The sequence below is a fragment of the Microtus oregoni genome, unplaced genomic scaffold, assembly GCF_018167655.1.
Source record: "Microtus oregoni isolate MIOR12 unplaced genomic scaffold, Mior012 000017F_ref0000208, whole genome shotgun sequence".
NCBI classification, from domain to species: domain Eukaryota; kingdom Metazoa; phylum Chordata; class Mammalia; order Rodentia; family Cricetidae; genus Microtus; species Microtus oregoni.
This window is the reverse complement of record NW_024543076.1, coordinates 27,864,813-27,881,955: the sequence shown is the minus strand read 5'-3', so window position 1 is coordinate 27,881,955 and position 17,143 is coordinate 27,864,813. Positions and strand designations below refer to the sequence as shown.

The 17,143-nt window shown below is 43.1% G+C and overlaps 1 protein-coding gene across 12 annotated transcripts in view; it reads right to left on the bottom strand.

Annotated features, from left to right (window-relative positions):
• Cspp1 (centrosome and spindle pole associated protein 1) overlaps window positions 1-17,067 on the bottom strand; it is a 99,447-nt gene extending 82,380 nt beyond the window's left edge. For 9 of the 12 annotated variants that reach the window (XM_041667433.1, XM_041667440.1, XM_041667438.1 and 6 more), the window contains exons 1-3: window positions 15,064-15,165; window positions 6,146-6,254; window positions 2,839-2,938 (exon numbers count right to left, since the gene is read on the bottom strand). In XM_041667433.1, the coding sequence (XP_041523367.1) occupies window positions 2,839-2,938; window positions 6,146-6,244 (199 nt within the window). In that variant the 5' untranslated portion in view covers window positions 6,245-6,254; window positions 15,064-15,165. Of the gene's footprint in view, window positions 1-2,838; window positions 2,939-6,145; window positions 6,255-15,063; window positions 15,166-16,925; window positions 17,001-17,048 lie in introns of those variants that run through there. The other 3 variants (XM_041667434.1, XM_041667445.1, XM_041667436.1) reach the window with 2 other exon arrangements.
• Window positions 17,068-17,143: the final 76 nt, after the last annotated feature.

The following is a 17,143-nucleotide window of genomic DNA, read 5'->3' as shown; positions in this document are numbered from 1 at the left end:
TCAACAGTTTCTTTTATCAGGAGACTGAAGACAGAAATGGGCATAAGGGATTAATCATCACTTTTGGTCATCAACCAGCCCTAGCTACGTCAGCCAATCATAATTGGGTGGCTTTGTCTTGTTCCCTGACCTTAATGAATTCCTCATTCGATTATGTGTCTCTCTAAAACTTTAAATTATCTTCTTGGGTTTTTTTTTTAACCTCAAAGCTATTATCAAAACATCTGATCTAACATGAAGTTATTTTAAGGTTGTCATTTAGCAAATGATGCACACCAAAACCTATGACTGCATCTTTCAGCATGAAGATTGAAGGAGCTCAGGCCACCCTGGGCCCTGGGACTCAACTGTTTTCTTTAATCATTAACTGGACCTTGTATTTATTTTATTCATCAAAACTCTGTATAAGCTAACACTATTATTAACAATTAGACAGCACAGCGTAGGTAGGAATCATCTTCATAATAATCCACAGGTAAAAATGCCCAGTAGAACAGGATATTTCCATGACATAAACACACTGCATTACAGGCAGTGGGATCTCCCACATGCATTCACACCATGCCAGATACCAGAGAAGGATGGTATCAGCAAACGTGAGAAGACACAGCAGAAGCAAAGACATACCGGAGTCTCAGGGCCTTGTCTAGCCAAAATTCATCCATCAGAGATTTGCCTCCTGGTGGTCTGACACCTCGAATTTCTTCCCCCCACCTGAGATAGGGTTTCTCAGTAGCTATGGAGCCTGTCCTGGAATTAGCTCTTGTAGAACAGGCTGGTCTCGAATTTACAGAGATCTGCCTGCCTCTGCCTCCCAAGTGCTCGGATTAAAGGCATATGCCACCGCCACCACCCAGCTTTAATTCCTCAAGATTTTCTACACAATGAATAATGCCATCTGCAAATTAAGGTAATTTTACCTCTGAGTTCTCTAAATCACTCTCAAGAATTACCAAAGTAGTTTCTCCAAAAACAATATAGCCATTAGGGGAAAATGAGAATCATCTGTGGACTTCTGAACTTAAACCTGGTATCCCGTGTCAGGAATGGTTCCAAACTCTCAAGCTTTCTGCTTCAGTTTCCCAAGCAAGTATATACCGCCATACCTATCTTACTTTTCTGTTTGGCTTGGGGGGAGAGGCAGTGAGAGGAAAGGGAGGAAAAGCAGGGAAGAAAAAGGGAGGGGGAAGTGAGGGGAAGAGAAAGAGTGTGTAGGGTCGGAACCCAGGTCTCTGTAGATGTGACACACTCTCTGCCACTGCTACATCTGTGACCTTTGTGGAGGACACTCTTGTGGCAAATTCGCCTCTTAAACACTGAAGTTTTTATCTAATCCAAATCAATAGTTTTCACTGGCAAAAATGAGTATTTGTGGTTTATTTGTATTATGTATGATTATTACTACTATATTTAACTAAGCTATCGTAGATACAGTTGACCAGACTGACCTGCATTAGATGAGAATCTAAGATCCCTTACACAAGTGAGACATCATCTGAGGCAGCTTCTCCTCACTGTTCGCCACTATACACGAATCCTGTTCCTGCCTCTCTCACCCTAAAACAAGATAAACTGGAGCTGGCTCATTTTATCTCAATCTGACCCAAGTTAAAGTCATCTGCGAGGAGGAGACCACAGTTGAGAAGATGCCTCCATAAGATCAGGCCTGTAGAGTTAAAGTCATCTGCGAGGAGGAGACCACAGTTGAGAAGAACACCTCCATAAGATCAGGCCTGTAGAGTTAAAAAGTCATCTGCGAGGAGGAGACCACAGTTGAGAAGATGCCTCCATAAGATAAGGCCTGTAGAGTTAAAGTCATCTGCGAGGAGGAGACCACAGTTGAGAAGAACACCTCCATAAGATCAGGCCTGTGGAGCACTGTCTTAGTTAATGGGGAGGGCACAGCCCACTGTGGGTAGGGCTACCCTGGGCTAGCTGTCCTGAGTTCTACAAGAAAGGAGGCAGAGCAAGCCAGTAAGCAGCCCTCCCTGCATCAGCTCCTGCCTCCAAGTTCTTCATCTGCTTGAGTTGCTGCCTTAGCTCCCTCACTGGACTGTGATTCAGGAAATGTAAGCCAAATAAACCCTTTCCTCCCCAAATGCTTTTGGTCATTGTATTTTATAATCCCAGCACTCAGGAGGCAGAGGCAAGCAGATCTCTGTGAGCTCGAGGCCAGCCTGGTCTATATAAGAGCTAGTTCCATGCTCCAAAGTTACACACAGAAACCCTGTCTCAAAAAAAGAAAGAAAGAAAGAAAGAAAGAAAGAAAGAAAGAAAGAGAGAAAGAGAAAGGAAAAGAAAAGAGTGGATCTCTCCTGAGAACCCCACCCAAATGAATAGCCCCCTCTGGTCTCCATGTGGACATGTACCCATGAACATACATACACAAACAAAAAGTGATTCTTGATTCTTTCTTATTAAAATTATTTGTATATGTATGTGCACACCACCATGTGGGCCTTGGTGGCAAGCATCTTTACCAGGTGAGTCATCTTGCCAGATACTGCAAATTTGAAACAAAGCAAGTCTACCATTTTTAATCATCAAAAAGCAGACTCTCTCATGTACACACAAAACACACTCAAAACTTTTTTAAATTTTGTTACTAATTTTCAGTATGTCACACATTTTCTAATTTTATTTCCATCAATCACAACCAGACACTATCAATGAAATGGGTACAAAGTTCTCCGAGTTACATTTCATATGTAGTCTGTATGGCCACATGTAAGATTCCAAAATAAAGGTCCAAAGACATCTTTTTGTCCTGAAGAAACCTCTTTAACCATGCCCTGCTAAGGATATCTTAAAATCAGTTCTGCACACAGAGTACCATACCTAAGGATCCCTTCGGCTGCTGGCTGTTTGGTGGTATGTTCTCCTTAGCCATAGAGATTAATAGCTTACTGTTTTCAGAGAGTTTCTCTGCCGCCTTTGCCTGAAAAAGACATGATATTTACAAATCAAAGGGGGACACCACAAAATGTACAATTTATCTCAATACTCAATGTACCAAATAACTTAGAAAAAATACACAGCAAAGAGACTGAAGTTTGAGAAATTAATCAAAATTATTTACGTACTGTAATAGCTGTTCTGATACCTAACTCATTATCTTAGAAATAGGAGTCTCTATGAAATGCCAGGCACCGTGCCAACACGAGAAGCATAAGAGCAGAAACAAAATTGAAAGCTTCTTGATGTAGGAGTGTCATATATCAATCTGTTGATTTCATTAGTTAAGCAATAAAGAAACTGCTTGGCCCTGATAGGTTAAAACATAGGTGGGAGGAGTAAACAGAACAGAATGCTGGGAGGAAGAGGAAGTGAGCTCAGAGACGCCATGCTCCCCTCTCCTGGGTAGACGCTCTGCTCTCTGAGGCAGACGGCGATGCAGCCAGCTACCAGGTCAGACATGCTGAATCTTTCCTGGTAAGCGCACCTCGTGGTGCTACATAGATTATTAGAAATGGGTTAAGAGGCTGAAACTAATGGGCCAAGTAGTGTTTAAAAGAATACAGTTTCCATGTAATTATTTCGGGGCATAAGCTAGCCATGTGGGTGGCTGGGTGCCGGGGACACAGCCTCGCTCATATTACTACAGTTTCTATTATGGAGTTTAGTGTCCACTGCTGGGGGGACACGAAAGAAGTAATACTTAGTTAGAGCACATGATGTGTAAAGAGTAGGGTAGGTAAAGTGTGCTCTCTGCCAGTCTGAGGACCGGAGTCTGGACTCCCAACACCCATGTGGAAGCCAGGCCCAGCAGCAAGTCTATAACGTGTCTGGGGGATCAGAGACACACACAGAGATCTTGAAGTTCATTAGCCAGGCAGCACAGCAAATTCTAGAAACTCCAGGTTGAGTGAGGGGTCCCCATCTCAAAAAAGACGGTGGCAGCAATCGAGGAAGAGTTCCATCCACAATCAGGCTTCCTTCCACACACGCCCAAACCTACATGCACATGTGGATATATCCACAAGAGCATATTCATATCCCCCTTCTCTGACAGGGAGGGTCTATGAAGACAAATGGCAGAGCAGGATTAAAGACCCAGAAATGCTGAGGGAAGGACTGTAGGGCCTCAACAAGCAGTGACTCTTGACCTCGCACATAAAAATCTTTTAATAAAGCTGTTAAATGCTCAAAAATGCAAACTCACCCTCAGTATCAAATAACTATGAGCATACCATGCCACTGGGTGAGGGTACCAACCTGAATCCATCCCTGGGTCTACTAAACTATGCGTATATGCTGCCCTGGGTTGAGGGTACCAAGCTGAACCCATCCCTCTGTCTACCTGAACAAAATATTTAACTCCTTTTAGTCTTGTTTTATTTACCTCTAAAACAAAATGGCCCTACTTGATAAAGATCTTACAACTAGATGAAGTGCACACTACACACACCAGCTCCTGACGTAACCCCTTGCACACGGCAGACTGTTTGGAAGGAAACAGCCACTGACAGTGCTTAAAAGAACAAGCACTAGTGTCTACCAACTCTAGTTTCTCAGTCTCATTAATTTCCCAATGCCTCAGTTTTCCTACCTGAAAAATTATAATTAAGAGATTTTGTCTTAAACAGAACATTTCAATATGACCTTTTAAAGCTATGACATAATCTATATTTACCCCTCATATGTTGATTTATGTAAATAAAATATATGATGAGAATATCATGATTAACATTTTAGATTATCTCTATGTGGAACAGATGCTAAACCACAAAGACACTGGGAAACAGGTGAGCCAGAAATGACTTGAACGAGCCATTTTATAGAGACATATGGCACAGCAGGTGTCTTGCTACCACCCTCTAAGTCCTCAGGGATGGCACCCATCTGCCTCGGTGCAGAGTTCCCAGAGCCAGGATGGCTCCTAGCACAATCTTAGGATTTGCTAAACGAATAAATCACTTGTGTCAGAATAAAAAACAATTTAAAACTTTCCAGACATTTCTTTTCAGAAACAACTGCTAACACACATGTTTTAAAAAGCAAATAGTACTGTGGTGAGATATTTGTATGCTGTGTGAAGATATATTGCTATGATTGGCATACTAAAAAGCTCAACAGCCAATAGTTAGGCAGGAGGAATAGGCAGGATTTTCGGGGAGAGAACTCCTTCAGCCTTTAAAAGATATCGACCCACTTTGGGCATGGTCCTGTGTAATACAAATGCAGATGAAAAGCATAAGCAGACTTCCTGGGTGGTTCTGGCTCTTTCAGAGTATGCTACCACCAAGTAACTTGCAGCATACCACATGAGGAGAATCTTGGTGCACAGAGGACACCAGGAGACACGAAGAGGAAACAGAGGGTACATGATCAAAAGGAGGTAATGTCATGTGATAGAACGTAGATTAATATAAATGTAATTTCAATGTAATATAAACATAATTTAAGTTATAAGAGCTAATTATGAACAATCCTAAGCTACTGGTCAAGCTTTCATAATTAACAATATAATAAATAATAATAATTATTTGGGGTAATTATTTGGTTGGCAGGACAGAAAAGATTCATTACGTAGTACAAGATAAATTATCCCAATAAATTTACTAATATGTATTTTAAAACCTTTTTTTAATCATTAAATACTCTTTTTCACATAGAAATCTGAGAACTTGCTTTTACACCTATTCTGCTTAACCTCTGTTTGGTCCTTCTGACTCCCAATCATCTTGGTAAAACACATAATCAAGCATTAGGACTCCAAGAAAAGAGAATATCATGGGATATGAAATCCCACCAAAAATGCACTCAAAATCTCTCAATTCACGTCTAGAGTTTGACTCTCCAAATTAGAACAAGGGCATACTAATCAAACTAAGTATGAGACAGAAGAGTCTCACTGCTGGAATCTTCAGAGACGGTCTCAGTGAAACGTGCTTGGTTGATTTTTTCATGTTGGTTGGGGTAGGAGTGGTTGTGTTTGTTTATTTGGGACGTAGGGTCTCACTATTTACCTCTGACTAGCCTAGAATTCGTGCTGTACAGAACTCAGAGCCATGCACCTGCCTCGGCCTCCCAAGTGCTGGCATTAAAGGCGAGCACCAGCACACCCGATTTAATAGACACGTCGGAGGCGAGCACCAGCACACCCGATTTAATAGCCACGTCGGGAGACTGCCACTAATCTTGCCTTCATCTCCATGTAAGGCGGGTCTCTTTCCAGCTGTGCTCTGTCTCTGGCCACTTTCGCTTTCTGCTCTTCAAGAAATTCATCCAAGCTATCCGTCATTTTGTAGATTCTGAAAAAAAAAAAAAAAAGAAGTCTTCAGTGAGCACAACTATATTGTAGTGTTTTAAGTAAAGTATTAAGACAACATCTTAATCCACATGTGGTATTTCATCTCAGTCACACTGGGAACTTCAAACTGAAACATGAACATAAATACCATATATCTGTCTATCTCTTCCTCTCCAATTCCCCATAAAAGGTGACAACACAGGTTAAAGTGCAGAGAAAGAAAGGCAGTCAATACACCTATGCATGAAAACTTCACAGTGAAAAACATTCGATACAATTATAAGCCGAAAAAATTAACAGAAGAAAGCAACAGCCATTACCATAATCCATATTCACACAATCAAAAACAAAAAGGAAATAAGAACTTAAATCTTTAAAACACTTTTCCCTGAAAAACTGCTTCCTAACTATTTTAAATTAATTTTGAGTCAGGCGGTAATAGTGCATGGCTTTAATCCCAGCACTAGGGAGGCAGAGCAGGCGGATCTCTGTGGGTTCGAGGCCAGCCTGGTCTACAGAGCTAGTTCCTGGACAGGCTCCAAAACTACAGAGAAACCCTGTCTCGAAAAACCAACAAGAAGAAAAGAAAATTTAATTAAACTCATTGGGTCATTTTAAAAAAAGACATGAACATGGAAAGGGAACTATTTAGAAAAAGGAACTGGGTAGGTGGAGGGGGGGGATAATAATGGAGGAGTAAATGTGACCAAAATACATTTCTGGGCACGGTGACACATGCCTTCAATCCCAGTACTAGGAGGCAGAGGCATACATAGCAAGTTCCAGAACACCCAGAAACCTTGTCTCAAAATACAAATTTTAAAATAACACACAGCTGCAAAAATGTTCTATTTAAAATAGTGTTATGTATAGTTAAATTTATTAATAAAGAACAATATTATTGCCTTTATTTGATACACTAAAACTGACTAGCTTTGCTTGCCCTAAAACAGATAGTAAGGGCACATACATGCAGAAAATAGCCATAGGATAACATTTGCCTTATTCAAACAGTAAAAGCAACATGCCCCAGGCATAGACCTAACACGGCAAAGAGACTGCGAGAAAAGGCAATCATAAGGAAGGCTGGGAGTGACAGGATACAATCCTAGCACTTGGGAGGCAGAGGCAAGTGTTCATTCATCCAGATAGCCTGTTCTGCACTCTCAGTTCCAGGCCAGCCAAGGCTACATGGTGAGGCTTGCCCAATACCCCCAAAAAGCAACAACAACAAAAAGACCAAAAGAAGCATGAAGCAGGAGATCCTGTGGGTAACCTAACCCAGTCTCTCTGTGATGAGACAAGAAGCGCTAGTCGCTGAGGTGCTACAGAGCTCTGTATCTTACTGAAGTTGAAGTGTCCCTGCATGCTAACTCCCTGGTACTTAAACATGAGTATAAGCCTTGTTCTGAGACACCATGTCTCTGTGTGACTCTCCTGACAGAATGAGAACCCACAGGGTCAGTGCCCTTCTGCAGCCCCTCCCCTCTCACGAACCCAGAAATGGCTGGGGCTCTCATGAACTCGCAACAGCTGTGGTTTCCTGCAGAAGACCTGTAGGCCTCTGTGTAGATTAGTCACAACTTTCTGAAAAGATCACTTTCTTCACTGAAGCTATTTTGTTTTTCTTTTTTATTTTCCATAAAAAATTTTATTAGATTCTACAGCAAGACAGCTAGTGAGTTTATTAGTAAATCTCATCATTCTTTGTATTTTACCTCAATATATAAAAGACACTGTTGTTAGAATAAGCAACTAGACACTGGGAACCATCTGAAAAATTAATTTATTATATCTCTCCAACAAAAATTTCATAATTTCATAAGAATGATCATTGTTCTAGTCAAATATGCTACAGCTTCCTATTACTTTGTAATATGATGACATTTCTGCTGGCTTGAAATATTTAGGTTTATAAGACTGTCTTCCACATGAATCAGGGAAACCCATTCAAGCTCAAGGCTCTGGTGGACAAGTGGCCTGATTTTAATACTGTTGTTATTCGACCCCAGGAGGAGGTAAGTTGCAATATAGAATAAATATGCCTGTATCTGCACATGTGTTTCATTCCTAGCATGTGTCTGGCTGGATGGTTGATGCCACTGCCTATTCCCATTATGAAAAATAGACATGAATTGTACTAATGTCAATCAATACCCAGGCTGAAGGATAATTCACAAAAGTTCACAAAAATTACAGATCTTATGTTGATAATACTTTCCATCAGTTGTCTCTAAATCCCTACAAACAATACATAAGAAATAATGAAGTGATAAAGTGTGCTCACAGTTCAAATCAGCCACTGCTGACGGAGGAACTATGCTGCCAAGTAAAACAAAAGCGTGGATAAAAATGAAAGTGTACCATCTGTACTTTAGTTACCATTCTCCATGGCTTATTTCTATACCTTTGTGTATTTCCCTTCTTGGATGTTTTATAACATTCTGTAATTAATTTGTTTTTCTTAAGAAAGGGTCTTACTGGTCTTACAGGTCTTTTTGGCCTGACTGGCCAATCATCTCATATCCATTCCATAAGTCTAACTCTGAAGTGTCACATAAATGGACCATATAAAAGCTAGACAGTATGTTTCCTAGTCAGCTCAAGATTAGTTTTTCTAGGTCCTGAAACCCAGGATTGTGATTGGCAACCGAGGACAAAGACAATAGCCAGTGCTCTCTGGAAAACCTTCAGAACCTCCCTGACCAAATACTCTTAGGGCTACCAATGCCGAGCACTGAGATTATCATTTAATAATTTAATTTGTGGATACAGCACAGCCCATCCCCAGGTACATTTCATCCAAACTTCTCTTTATTTTTAATTTTATTTTGTAATTAGCTTAGAAGATGTTATGCAGACCACTGTGGGCAGGGGTAGCCATTAATGGTCCTACCCAGCTGGACCTCGGTAGACAAGATGTGCCCACTGCAACAATTAGTAGCATGACTGTTATGAATGAATAATCAGTTACTGTCTGTGTGGATCTGAGGCCTGCCCCATAGGAATGAATCTATGCCTAGTATTGTAAAGCTGGTCAAAAGGCCATGGCTACGGGAACACACTGTCAAACTGTCTGCTACGTATTTGTGCCCATACCCATAGATCTGTGCAACTATGCACACGGGTCAGAGATGCTTCTTTCTGCAGGGACTGCTAACAGAGACTCAAGTCATCAGCGCTAAGAATAAGTGGCTGTGAGTGTGTGAGCCTGAAAGGGACGGGTATGTTCCACACACCCAGAATGTGGAAGCACCGTGGAAAGGGCCTGAGAGAATCTAGAAGCGGGGGACTGAAAGGGCTGTGAAATGCTGAGTTCTGGATCAGAAAAAGCTGGGGCTCTCATGAACTCGCAACAGCTGTGGTTTCCTGCAGAAGACCTGTAGGCCTCTGTGTAGATTAGTCACAACTTTCTGAAAAGATCACGTTCTTCACTGAAGATAATTTTGTTTTTCTTAATAAAGGGTCTTACTGGTTTTACAGGTCTTTCTGGCCTAACTGGCCAGAAATTCGCTTCGTAGTCAGGCTGGTCTTAATTTACAGAGAGTCACCTATCTGTGCCGCCTGAGTGCTGAGATTAATTGTGCACAACTACACTGAACAAAAACTACAATGTTTCAAACATATATTTTTTCCTAAAACCTCATCAAATTTAATGAGTAGCAAAAAAAAAATGAGTAGCAAAATATGTAACAAGAAAGATCTACTGATCACTAAAGATAGGAGACATGAAGAGCACAGAGAACCCTGGAAACACAAATCTGAGCAAGCTGTCTGGTTTGGGAAAGTTTAAATTCTCAAAGACGGCTAGAACTTCAAGACTCAAATTTAAAGACATGAACCACATAAAGATACTTAAGAGTTAAGTATTTTGCCCGGATACACTGGAACACCTGCAATCCAGCTCCGCCCTACTCCAGACTGAGGCAGAAAGCTGGCAAATTTAAGGTGAGCTTAAGGACTTAGTAAGACTCACTCAAAATTTTGGTTTTGGATTTGTTTTGGCTTGGGAGGGGTGTTTTTGTTTTTGAGAGAGGGTCTAACTGTGTAGCCCTAATTGGCCTGAAACCTGCTTTGTAGACCAGGCTGTCCTTGAACTCACAGAGATCCATCAACCTCTGCAAAATTTTTAAAAATAGGGCTAGGCATGATGACAAACACCTTTAATCCCAGTCCTCAGAAGCCAGGTGGATCTCTGTGCGTCCCATTCCAGCCTGGTTTGCATGCCAAGTTCCAGTACAGCCAGAGATATAGAATGAGGCCCTGTCTCATAAACTACACAAAAATTAAAAAGTAATAATGCTGGGAATGTAACTCAGTGGTAGGACAGTTCCTAGCTTTTACAAGACTCTGCACTCAATCCCTAATATATGCCATCAAAAAAGAAAAAGAATTAACTATTGTAAGATTCGAGGACAATCTACAGTAAATGAACGCAGGTAGGGGACAACCGACAAGCAAATGCTGGGCAGTGTTCACCTGGATGAGCGGGAAGACCTGAAGAGAGATCAGCATGAGGACTAACTCCTTACAGTAATTAGCACCATTGTTACAAGCTCTGAAATTCACTTTAAGTAACAGTAACCACAACAAAATATACATTGAGGCAGAGGCAGACGGATCTCTGTGAGTTCGAGGCCAGCCTGGTCTACAAGAGCTTGTTCCAGGCCAGGCTCTAAAACAATAGTGAAACTCTGTCTCGAAAAACCAAAATAAATAAATAAATAAATAAACAAACAAAATATACATTAACCAACGACCTTTTTCCTCTTGCCAAAGACTATCAGGAATACTACTGAAGTCAAACAAGTTAGATGAGCCACTTATTACATCACTGGTGTATGGATGCATCAAACACACACCAACAGCAACCCCTGAGCTTCTTATTAAGAGGGCATTAGAAAAGAGAGCTTGACTTGGGTGACTTAAGAGAGAGCCTAAGAAAACAGAGCTTTGCCATGGAGAAGGGGGGGAAATTCTATGACGGGACGTCTGATGAATCTTTACTATAGCAGGAGATTAAAATGTAACTGGTAAAGAAGCCACACTGCAGTCCTGGGGATCTGTTTCCAAACAGAGCGTTGAGCTCTTATGCCCAGAAAGAGGATGTTATCTGATGCTGATGCTGATGCTGATGTACAATTGTTTATTATCAACAGGACGTCATAGTGAGCCCCAAAGCAGTTCCTGGCACCCCAAAAGCCTAAACAATAAAACACCTGTAGCTGTCATGTTTGCTTTTCTCATTATTCCTAAAAATGTGCAGCAATTTATGGAAAACCATTTCAGCCACAAAATTGTGCACAAATTATTTAGTGGATAATGGGGCTGAGTTGGTGGGCAAGGCCTATATACAAAACACTGTAAGAATGTTTATAATTTAAGAATTAAATTCCACCCCCCAAATCAGATCAAAGAAAGCAACAGGATTCCACAATCTCCAGACACTATATAGAATGTACAATCACGTTTTTCATGGCATTATTATCAGGTGCTTTTCCTTAGAAGCTACAAACAGAGTATGTAGTTTTCAGGAAAACAGTTCTGCTAAAAGACCTGGACTAGAAACCCACTGTTCATCATTTACTGATTTTGGTTAATACAAGCTATGATCTTTAAGCTATGTCTAGGATTCCTCATTTATAAAATGGAAGTGCTAACTACTACAGAGTTATGAAGAAAAACTTATGCATCACACATGTAACAGGGAATGTGATACTTGTCACTGTAGCTGTCAATTTCCTGTCACTCTTTTCCATAGGCTTCATGTACTTACACATTCACCTTTTAAAAGAGCAAGTACTGAGCATGCATAAGATTCTGAATCCACTTCCAAAATAACAACAACAACAAAAAAAAAAGACCTACTTTAACCTCCCCTACAAAAAAAGTAAGAGCCAAGCAGTGGTGGCACACACCTTTAACCCCAGCACTCAGCAGTCAACCTCTGTGAGTTCAAGGTCAGACTGGTCCACAAGAGCTAGTTCCAGGACAGGCTCCAAAGCTACAGAGAAACCCTGTCTCGAAAATAAAAAAAAAAAAAAAAAAAAAAAAAAAAAGTAAAAGAAAAATCAAGAGAAAGAGAAAAAAGGGGTAAGGGAGGGAGGGAAAGCCTCTAGATTTAAAGTATAGTGAGTTTTAAATCATTAGTTACCAATTCTTGGTTATCATAATCCAGGTCAACATAAGGGAAAATGTTCTCTATCCTTCTCTCTCCCAAGTAGGACAGAGCACATATTCTCCCCAATACGGGAGCATGAGAAATGGAACGTGACTCCTGTGTAAACCAGGGTACTATTCTAGACTGCAGGAGATGCTAGATTTGTGGGGAAGGTGGGTAAAATAAAACATGATCCTTGCCCTAATATTTAGACCATATCCCATGCCACAATGACATTTTAGTCAGTCTGGGATTTGGGGAGCAAATATGAGATAATTTTAAAGAATTCAGTAAAAATGCCAACAATTTAAATATCTCTGGAACATTCATCAACTATATAGGGAGTTCCAGGATCGCCTAAACATATCATATGGCAAGACACTGTCCCCCGCAAAAAATAGCATTATTATTGCTGTTGATATTGGGTTTGGTATGTATGTCTATTACTGGGCTGGGGTTGTAGCTTGGATAGCAGATCACTGCCTAGCAGGTGTGAGACCCTAGATTCCATTCCCAATACCTAGTGGGGGGGGGCTGATTTGTTTGGTATGGTGGCTCATACTTTTATAACCCCAGTAATTAGTAGGGTGAAGTGTCAACAACAGCTTAGGCTGTATAGTGAGACACTATCCCAAAAATATCATAACCAAAAAATATTAAAACTATAGGAGGCAGTGGCCTGCAGAAAATGACTCTACAGCAAGAGAAAAGGACTAGGGACAAACCCTCAGGGAGAAATAAGGCAGGGAGCAAGGGCAGGAACCTGTAAAAGAGCTGTAGCAGACGAAGGGAAAGATGAAGTTTCTCATTAATCCACCTAGAAAGGGGCTTTCTACCCAGAAAGGGTCTCAGCCTTTTCCTCCTTTGCAGATGACATTCTCACGAACTGACTACAGATACATCCAGACTTTGACAAATCACTCCAAGTTTTTCTAAAAAGTATATGCTATATATTGCTGAAGGAAGAGCACACGGTTGGAGAGCAGGACACAAAGTCGGGCGTGAATAAATACATGAAAGCATTTAAAGCTTGAGCAACTATTATCAAAACATTAACAGTAGTGGCAGGCAGACAGGAAGTAGCTTTGGCTATGCTGAATTGCTAATGCACTTGGCCCAACTGTACTGATATTTTGTTTGTGTTTTAATAAATAAAGCTTGTCTGAAGATCAGAGTGCAGAGCTAAGCCACTAGAGTTCAGGCAGTACTAGGAAAGTAGAGAGAGGAATCTAAGGAGGGAGGAGACAGGAGCTCAGACACAGTCTGAGCATTGCAGTCTGGAATTTGGTGGAGACATTTGCAGTCCAACGATGCAGTCTGAGGTGCAGTCTAAAGCAGTCAGGGGAGACAGTCTGAGAACAGGATCACCCCTTCCGTCTGAGCATTGGTAGAGGTAAAAGGTCTCTCTAGTGGCTGGCTGCACCGCTTCTCTGATTTCTCAGCTTTCACCCCCTGATATCTGACTCTGGGATTTTTATTATCAAGAATAATTAGAATTTGTGCTACACCCAACATTCTACTACTCAGGAGGCACATCACAGTACATTCAGAATATTTAAAAGATAGTGTGGAGGGCTGGTGAGACGGCAGCTCACAACCAAACAGAGTGTGAAATTTGTAATAGTTAAGTCAAGCTTTTCTGAAAACCACATTTAAGGGGGGGGGGGGGGGGGGGGGGTCCTGCAAGCATCCTTGCAAGATTGCCTTATCTAAACCTATCTGCTCCCTTCCCAGTTCATCCTTGAGCAGGAGATCCAAAAGATCTTCTCCATGGGAGTATGTCAGCAGATACTCAACACCAGAAAGTTCACAGAAAAATAAGAAAAAAAAAAAAGACAGCGTCTCCCTAATTTACTCGGGGTTTGTTTTTGCTTATTAACACGAGAAGCCATCTTTCATATAAAATTCAGCTTCTCAGGAGAACTAGCTTTCTATATAGCCTTACACTGAGGAAGGAGAGAGAACTAACTCAAAGTTTGTCCTCTAACCTCCACAAGCACGTCGCCTGCCCTCCCCCCGCCTCCCTCCACACAAAACAAAATGTATTTTTTAAACCAACTCAAATTCCAAATAAAAATACTAAAATCAAGAGACGGTTCTAGCGTATCAAGGAACCACAGTGAGAAACAAAAAAAAAAAACCAGCAGATTTCATAGAGATATGGAGATTAAGTTTGACTTGCAAAGTAAAAACATTAACCAGCCCCCGAGGTGCTAGCACTCAGTGAGGCTTAGCGCAGCCGCGGCGCGCCTGCCGGGGAGAAGGCGCGAGAGAGCCAGCACTGTCTCGAGGCGTCGCGGGTAGCGGATGCCTCGGAAAGCGTCAACGCGTTGTCAGGCAACCGGCTCTCAACCACCAAGGCAGCAGCAGGTCAGGCGGCCACCCGAGAGTCTGCAGCGCGTGTGCAGGGCACCGCCCCCAGCCTGGCAGCCGCCAGCCGTGCACCTGGGACGGCGCCGGCCAGGCCACCGCCTCACGCCCCGCGCCCGCCGACCTCGACCCGTACCCTGCCCCTCCGCACCGCCCCCGCGACACCCCGCAGCTCCCCGGCTCCGCCCGGCAGGCTCGAGCCCCCGCCCAATCGCGGATACCGGGGCCCGGGCGCGGACCCACCCCGCGGCCTCCCACACTTGGCCGCCCACGGACTTACTCCCACCGACGCGTAGGGACCCCAAGCCGCTGCCACAACCGGTATCCGCGACCCCCGGCGCGGACCAGATAACCGGTGGCCAGCTCTGGCTACGCCTCCCGGGCCCAGCCCCCCGCCCGCCCTCCCTCCACCAACCGCCAGGCGCGGCCCCGCCCCTGCGGGCAGCTGGCGGAGGCCGCGCGGCCGAGGGCGCCCCCTGCAGTCCCGGAGGCCACGGTGCACACGCTACAGTGCGCGGGGAGGAGGGGAGTGGGAGCCAGAGTGAGATTCGTGTGACGACGTGGCCGCTGCTCCTGCCCCGGGAGGGTCTCCACAGTTGTCACGGGTAGTGTGGCAGGGACAGGAAGACTGGCATTCTTCTCACAGGCATTACCCCCAGCCCAGCAGTCTGGTCAACTCTGTCATGGGCTTTTATTACCATTTCAACAAGTTATTCTGTGTCCGTTCTGAGTGGCTGTGCTACCTATCACTGGATGTCTAGCTTCTCAGGGAAAGGGAACTAATGATACTAATGTATTCTAGCGTCCCTAGAGTGCCCTAATTTAGACTCTAAGGAGGTACGATTTTATGTGAGTTTTGTTATCTCAAATAGCCGCGCCCCCCCGGGGGGGGAGCTCAAATTCTTTATCCTGCAGCCTCCATCTCCCAAGTACTGTGATTTCTAGAGTGGAGCAACTTCCTAGCTGGTTTGTGTGATCCTTGCTTTGTTTTCTTTGCCCCTCCTCCGTGACTTTTTAGAACAGGTTTCCTGTAGCGAAGGCTAACCTCAAATTGCTATGTATGGAAGGCTTTCCTTGAATTCGTCCTCCTGCCTCCACTCCCCAGCTGCTGGGATTACAGGCAGGTGCAACCACGCTCGGATTTATATGGTGATTAAAAACCAATTTTCTCCAACGGTTGAAGCCAATGTCAAAACCAACAGCTGCGGTGAAGAGTTAACGATCCTGCTTTTGTCTTTAGCCAACTCGTCTGCCAAGAACCTACATTAGAAGAAGATACAACCCAAAACTTGCTGAGCAAAACAAAACGTTCAGGTGAAGCGACTAGAGTCTTCGCGATTCTGTGGAAGGAGCAGTTACTGTCAGAGTTAACGGAGGGCATCTCTGAGCTGTAATTTTTAACGAGTAGTGTGTGCTCTACAGCAGAAATGTCAGGAAATGCATTTAAAGCAACGCTTAACAACGAATTATATTACTAAGCCAAGGGAAAAGGACTAATAGAATGAAAAGCTGAGTCGGGGGAACTGAAAGGAGATGACGCTGGAGACGCCTGTAGGAGCTGTGTTCGAAAAGCTATGATTTTTTTTCTAAGCAAAAAAATAAAATATTAAAGAAAATAAACACAATTTTCATGCACGTCTTTAACTTACAGTCCTGTGAGTATTGGGGGATAGGAATGGGGGAACCTAGAAACACTGACTGGAACAGGTTTCACTTTCACTGCGGGAAGAAACAGCTGAGATTCATTCTGCACTGAGAAAACGACTTTCCAGCAGGGAAGATAAACTTTAAAGAGTACTAAGGCAGCCATAGCTCCTAACACTTCCATAAATGTCCCCTTATAAACATGTCAGAAAGATAACTTTAGCATCCCGGGAGTTTTGCTTCCCTCCTCGCAACAGTAGCGAAAACACAAATCGAAATACCAACCACGAGCCCGTGAGGTTTTTCCACTACGCGAAGGGATTATCTTTAAAATGATTGTCACGGTTGTCTTCCCCTCCAAAACCAGTATCCAGAGATACTTACACCACTGTTTTTTTAGAAACATTTAGTATTCACAACAATTTATTTCGTCTTAAATGCCCACACTCAAAAAAAAGAAAAAGCGAGCCCACAACTCCCAGTCCAAGCCCCACCTACACGCAACATGGCGGGGGCTGAGTCTGCGCAGTGCGGACCGGGACGGCCGATTCCTTCCTGGCAGGGCGGAAGGCTGAACCATTCCCGCACCGAGACTTTGTGTCCCTCGCAATTCACACGTACGGTTTTCCAAGCCAGCATGTCATCCTTTCATCCGCAAAGCTGTCCTGAGCTCAGCGGCCTCCCGGCGTCTTCTGGCGCGTGGCGCCGCCGACGCG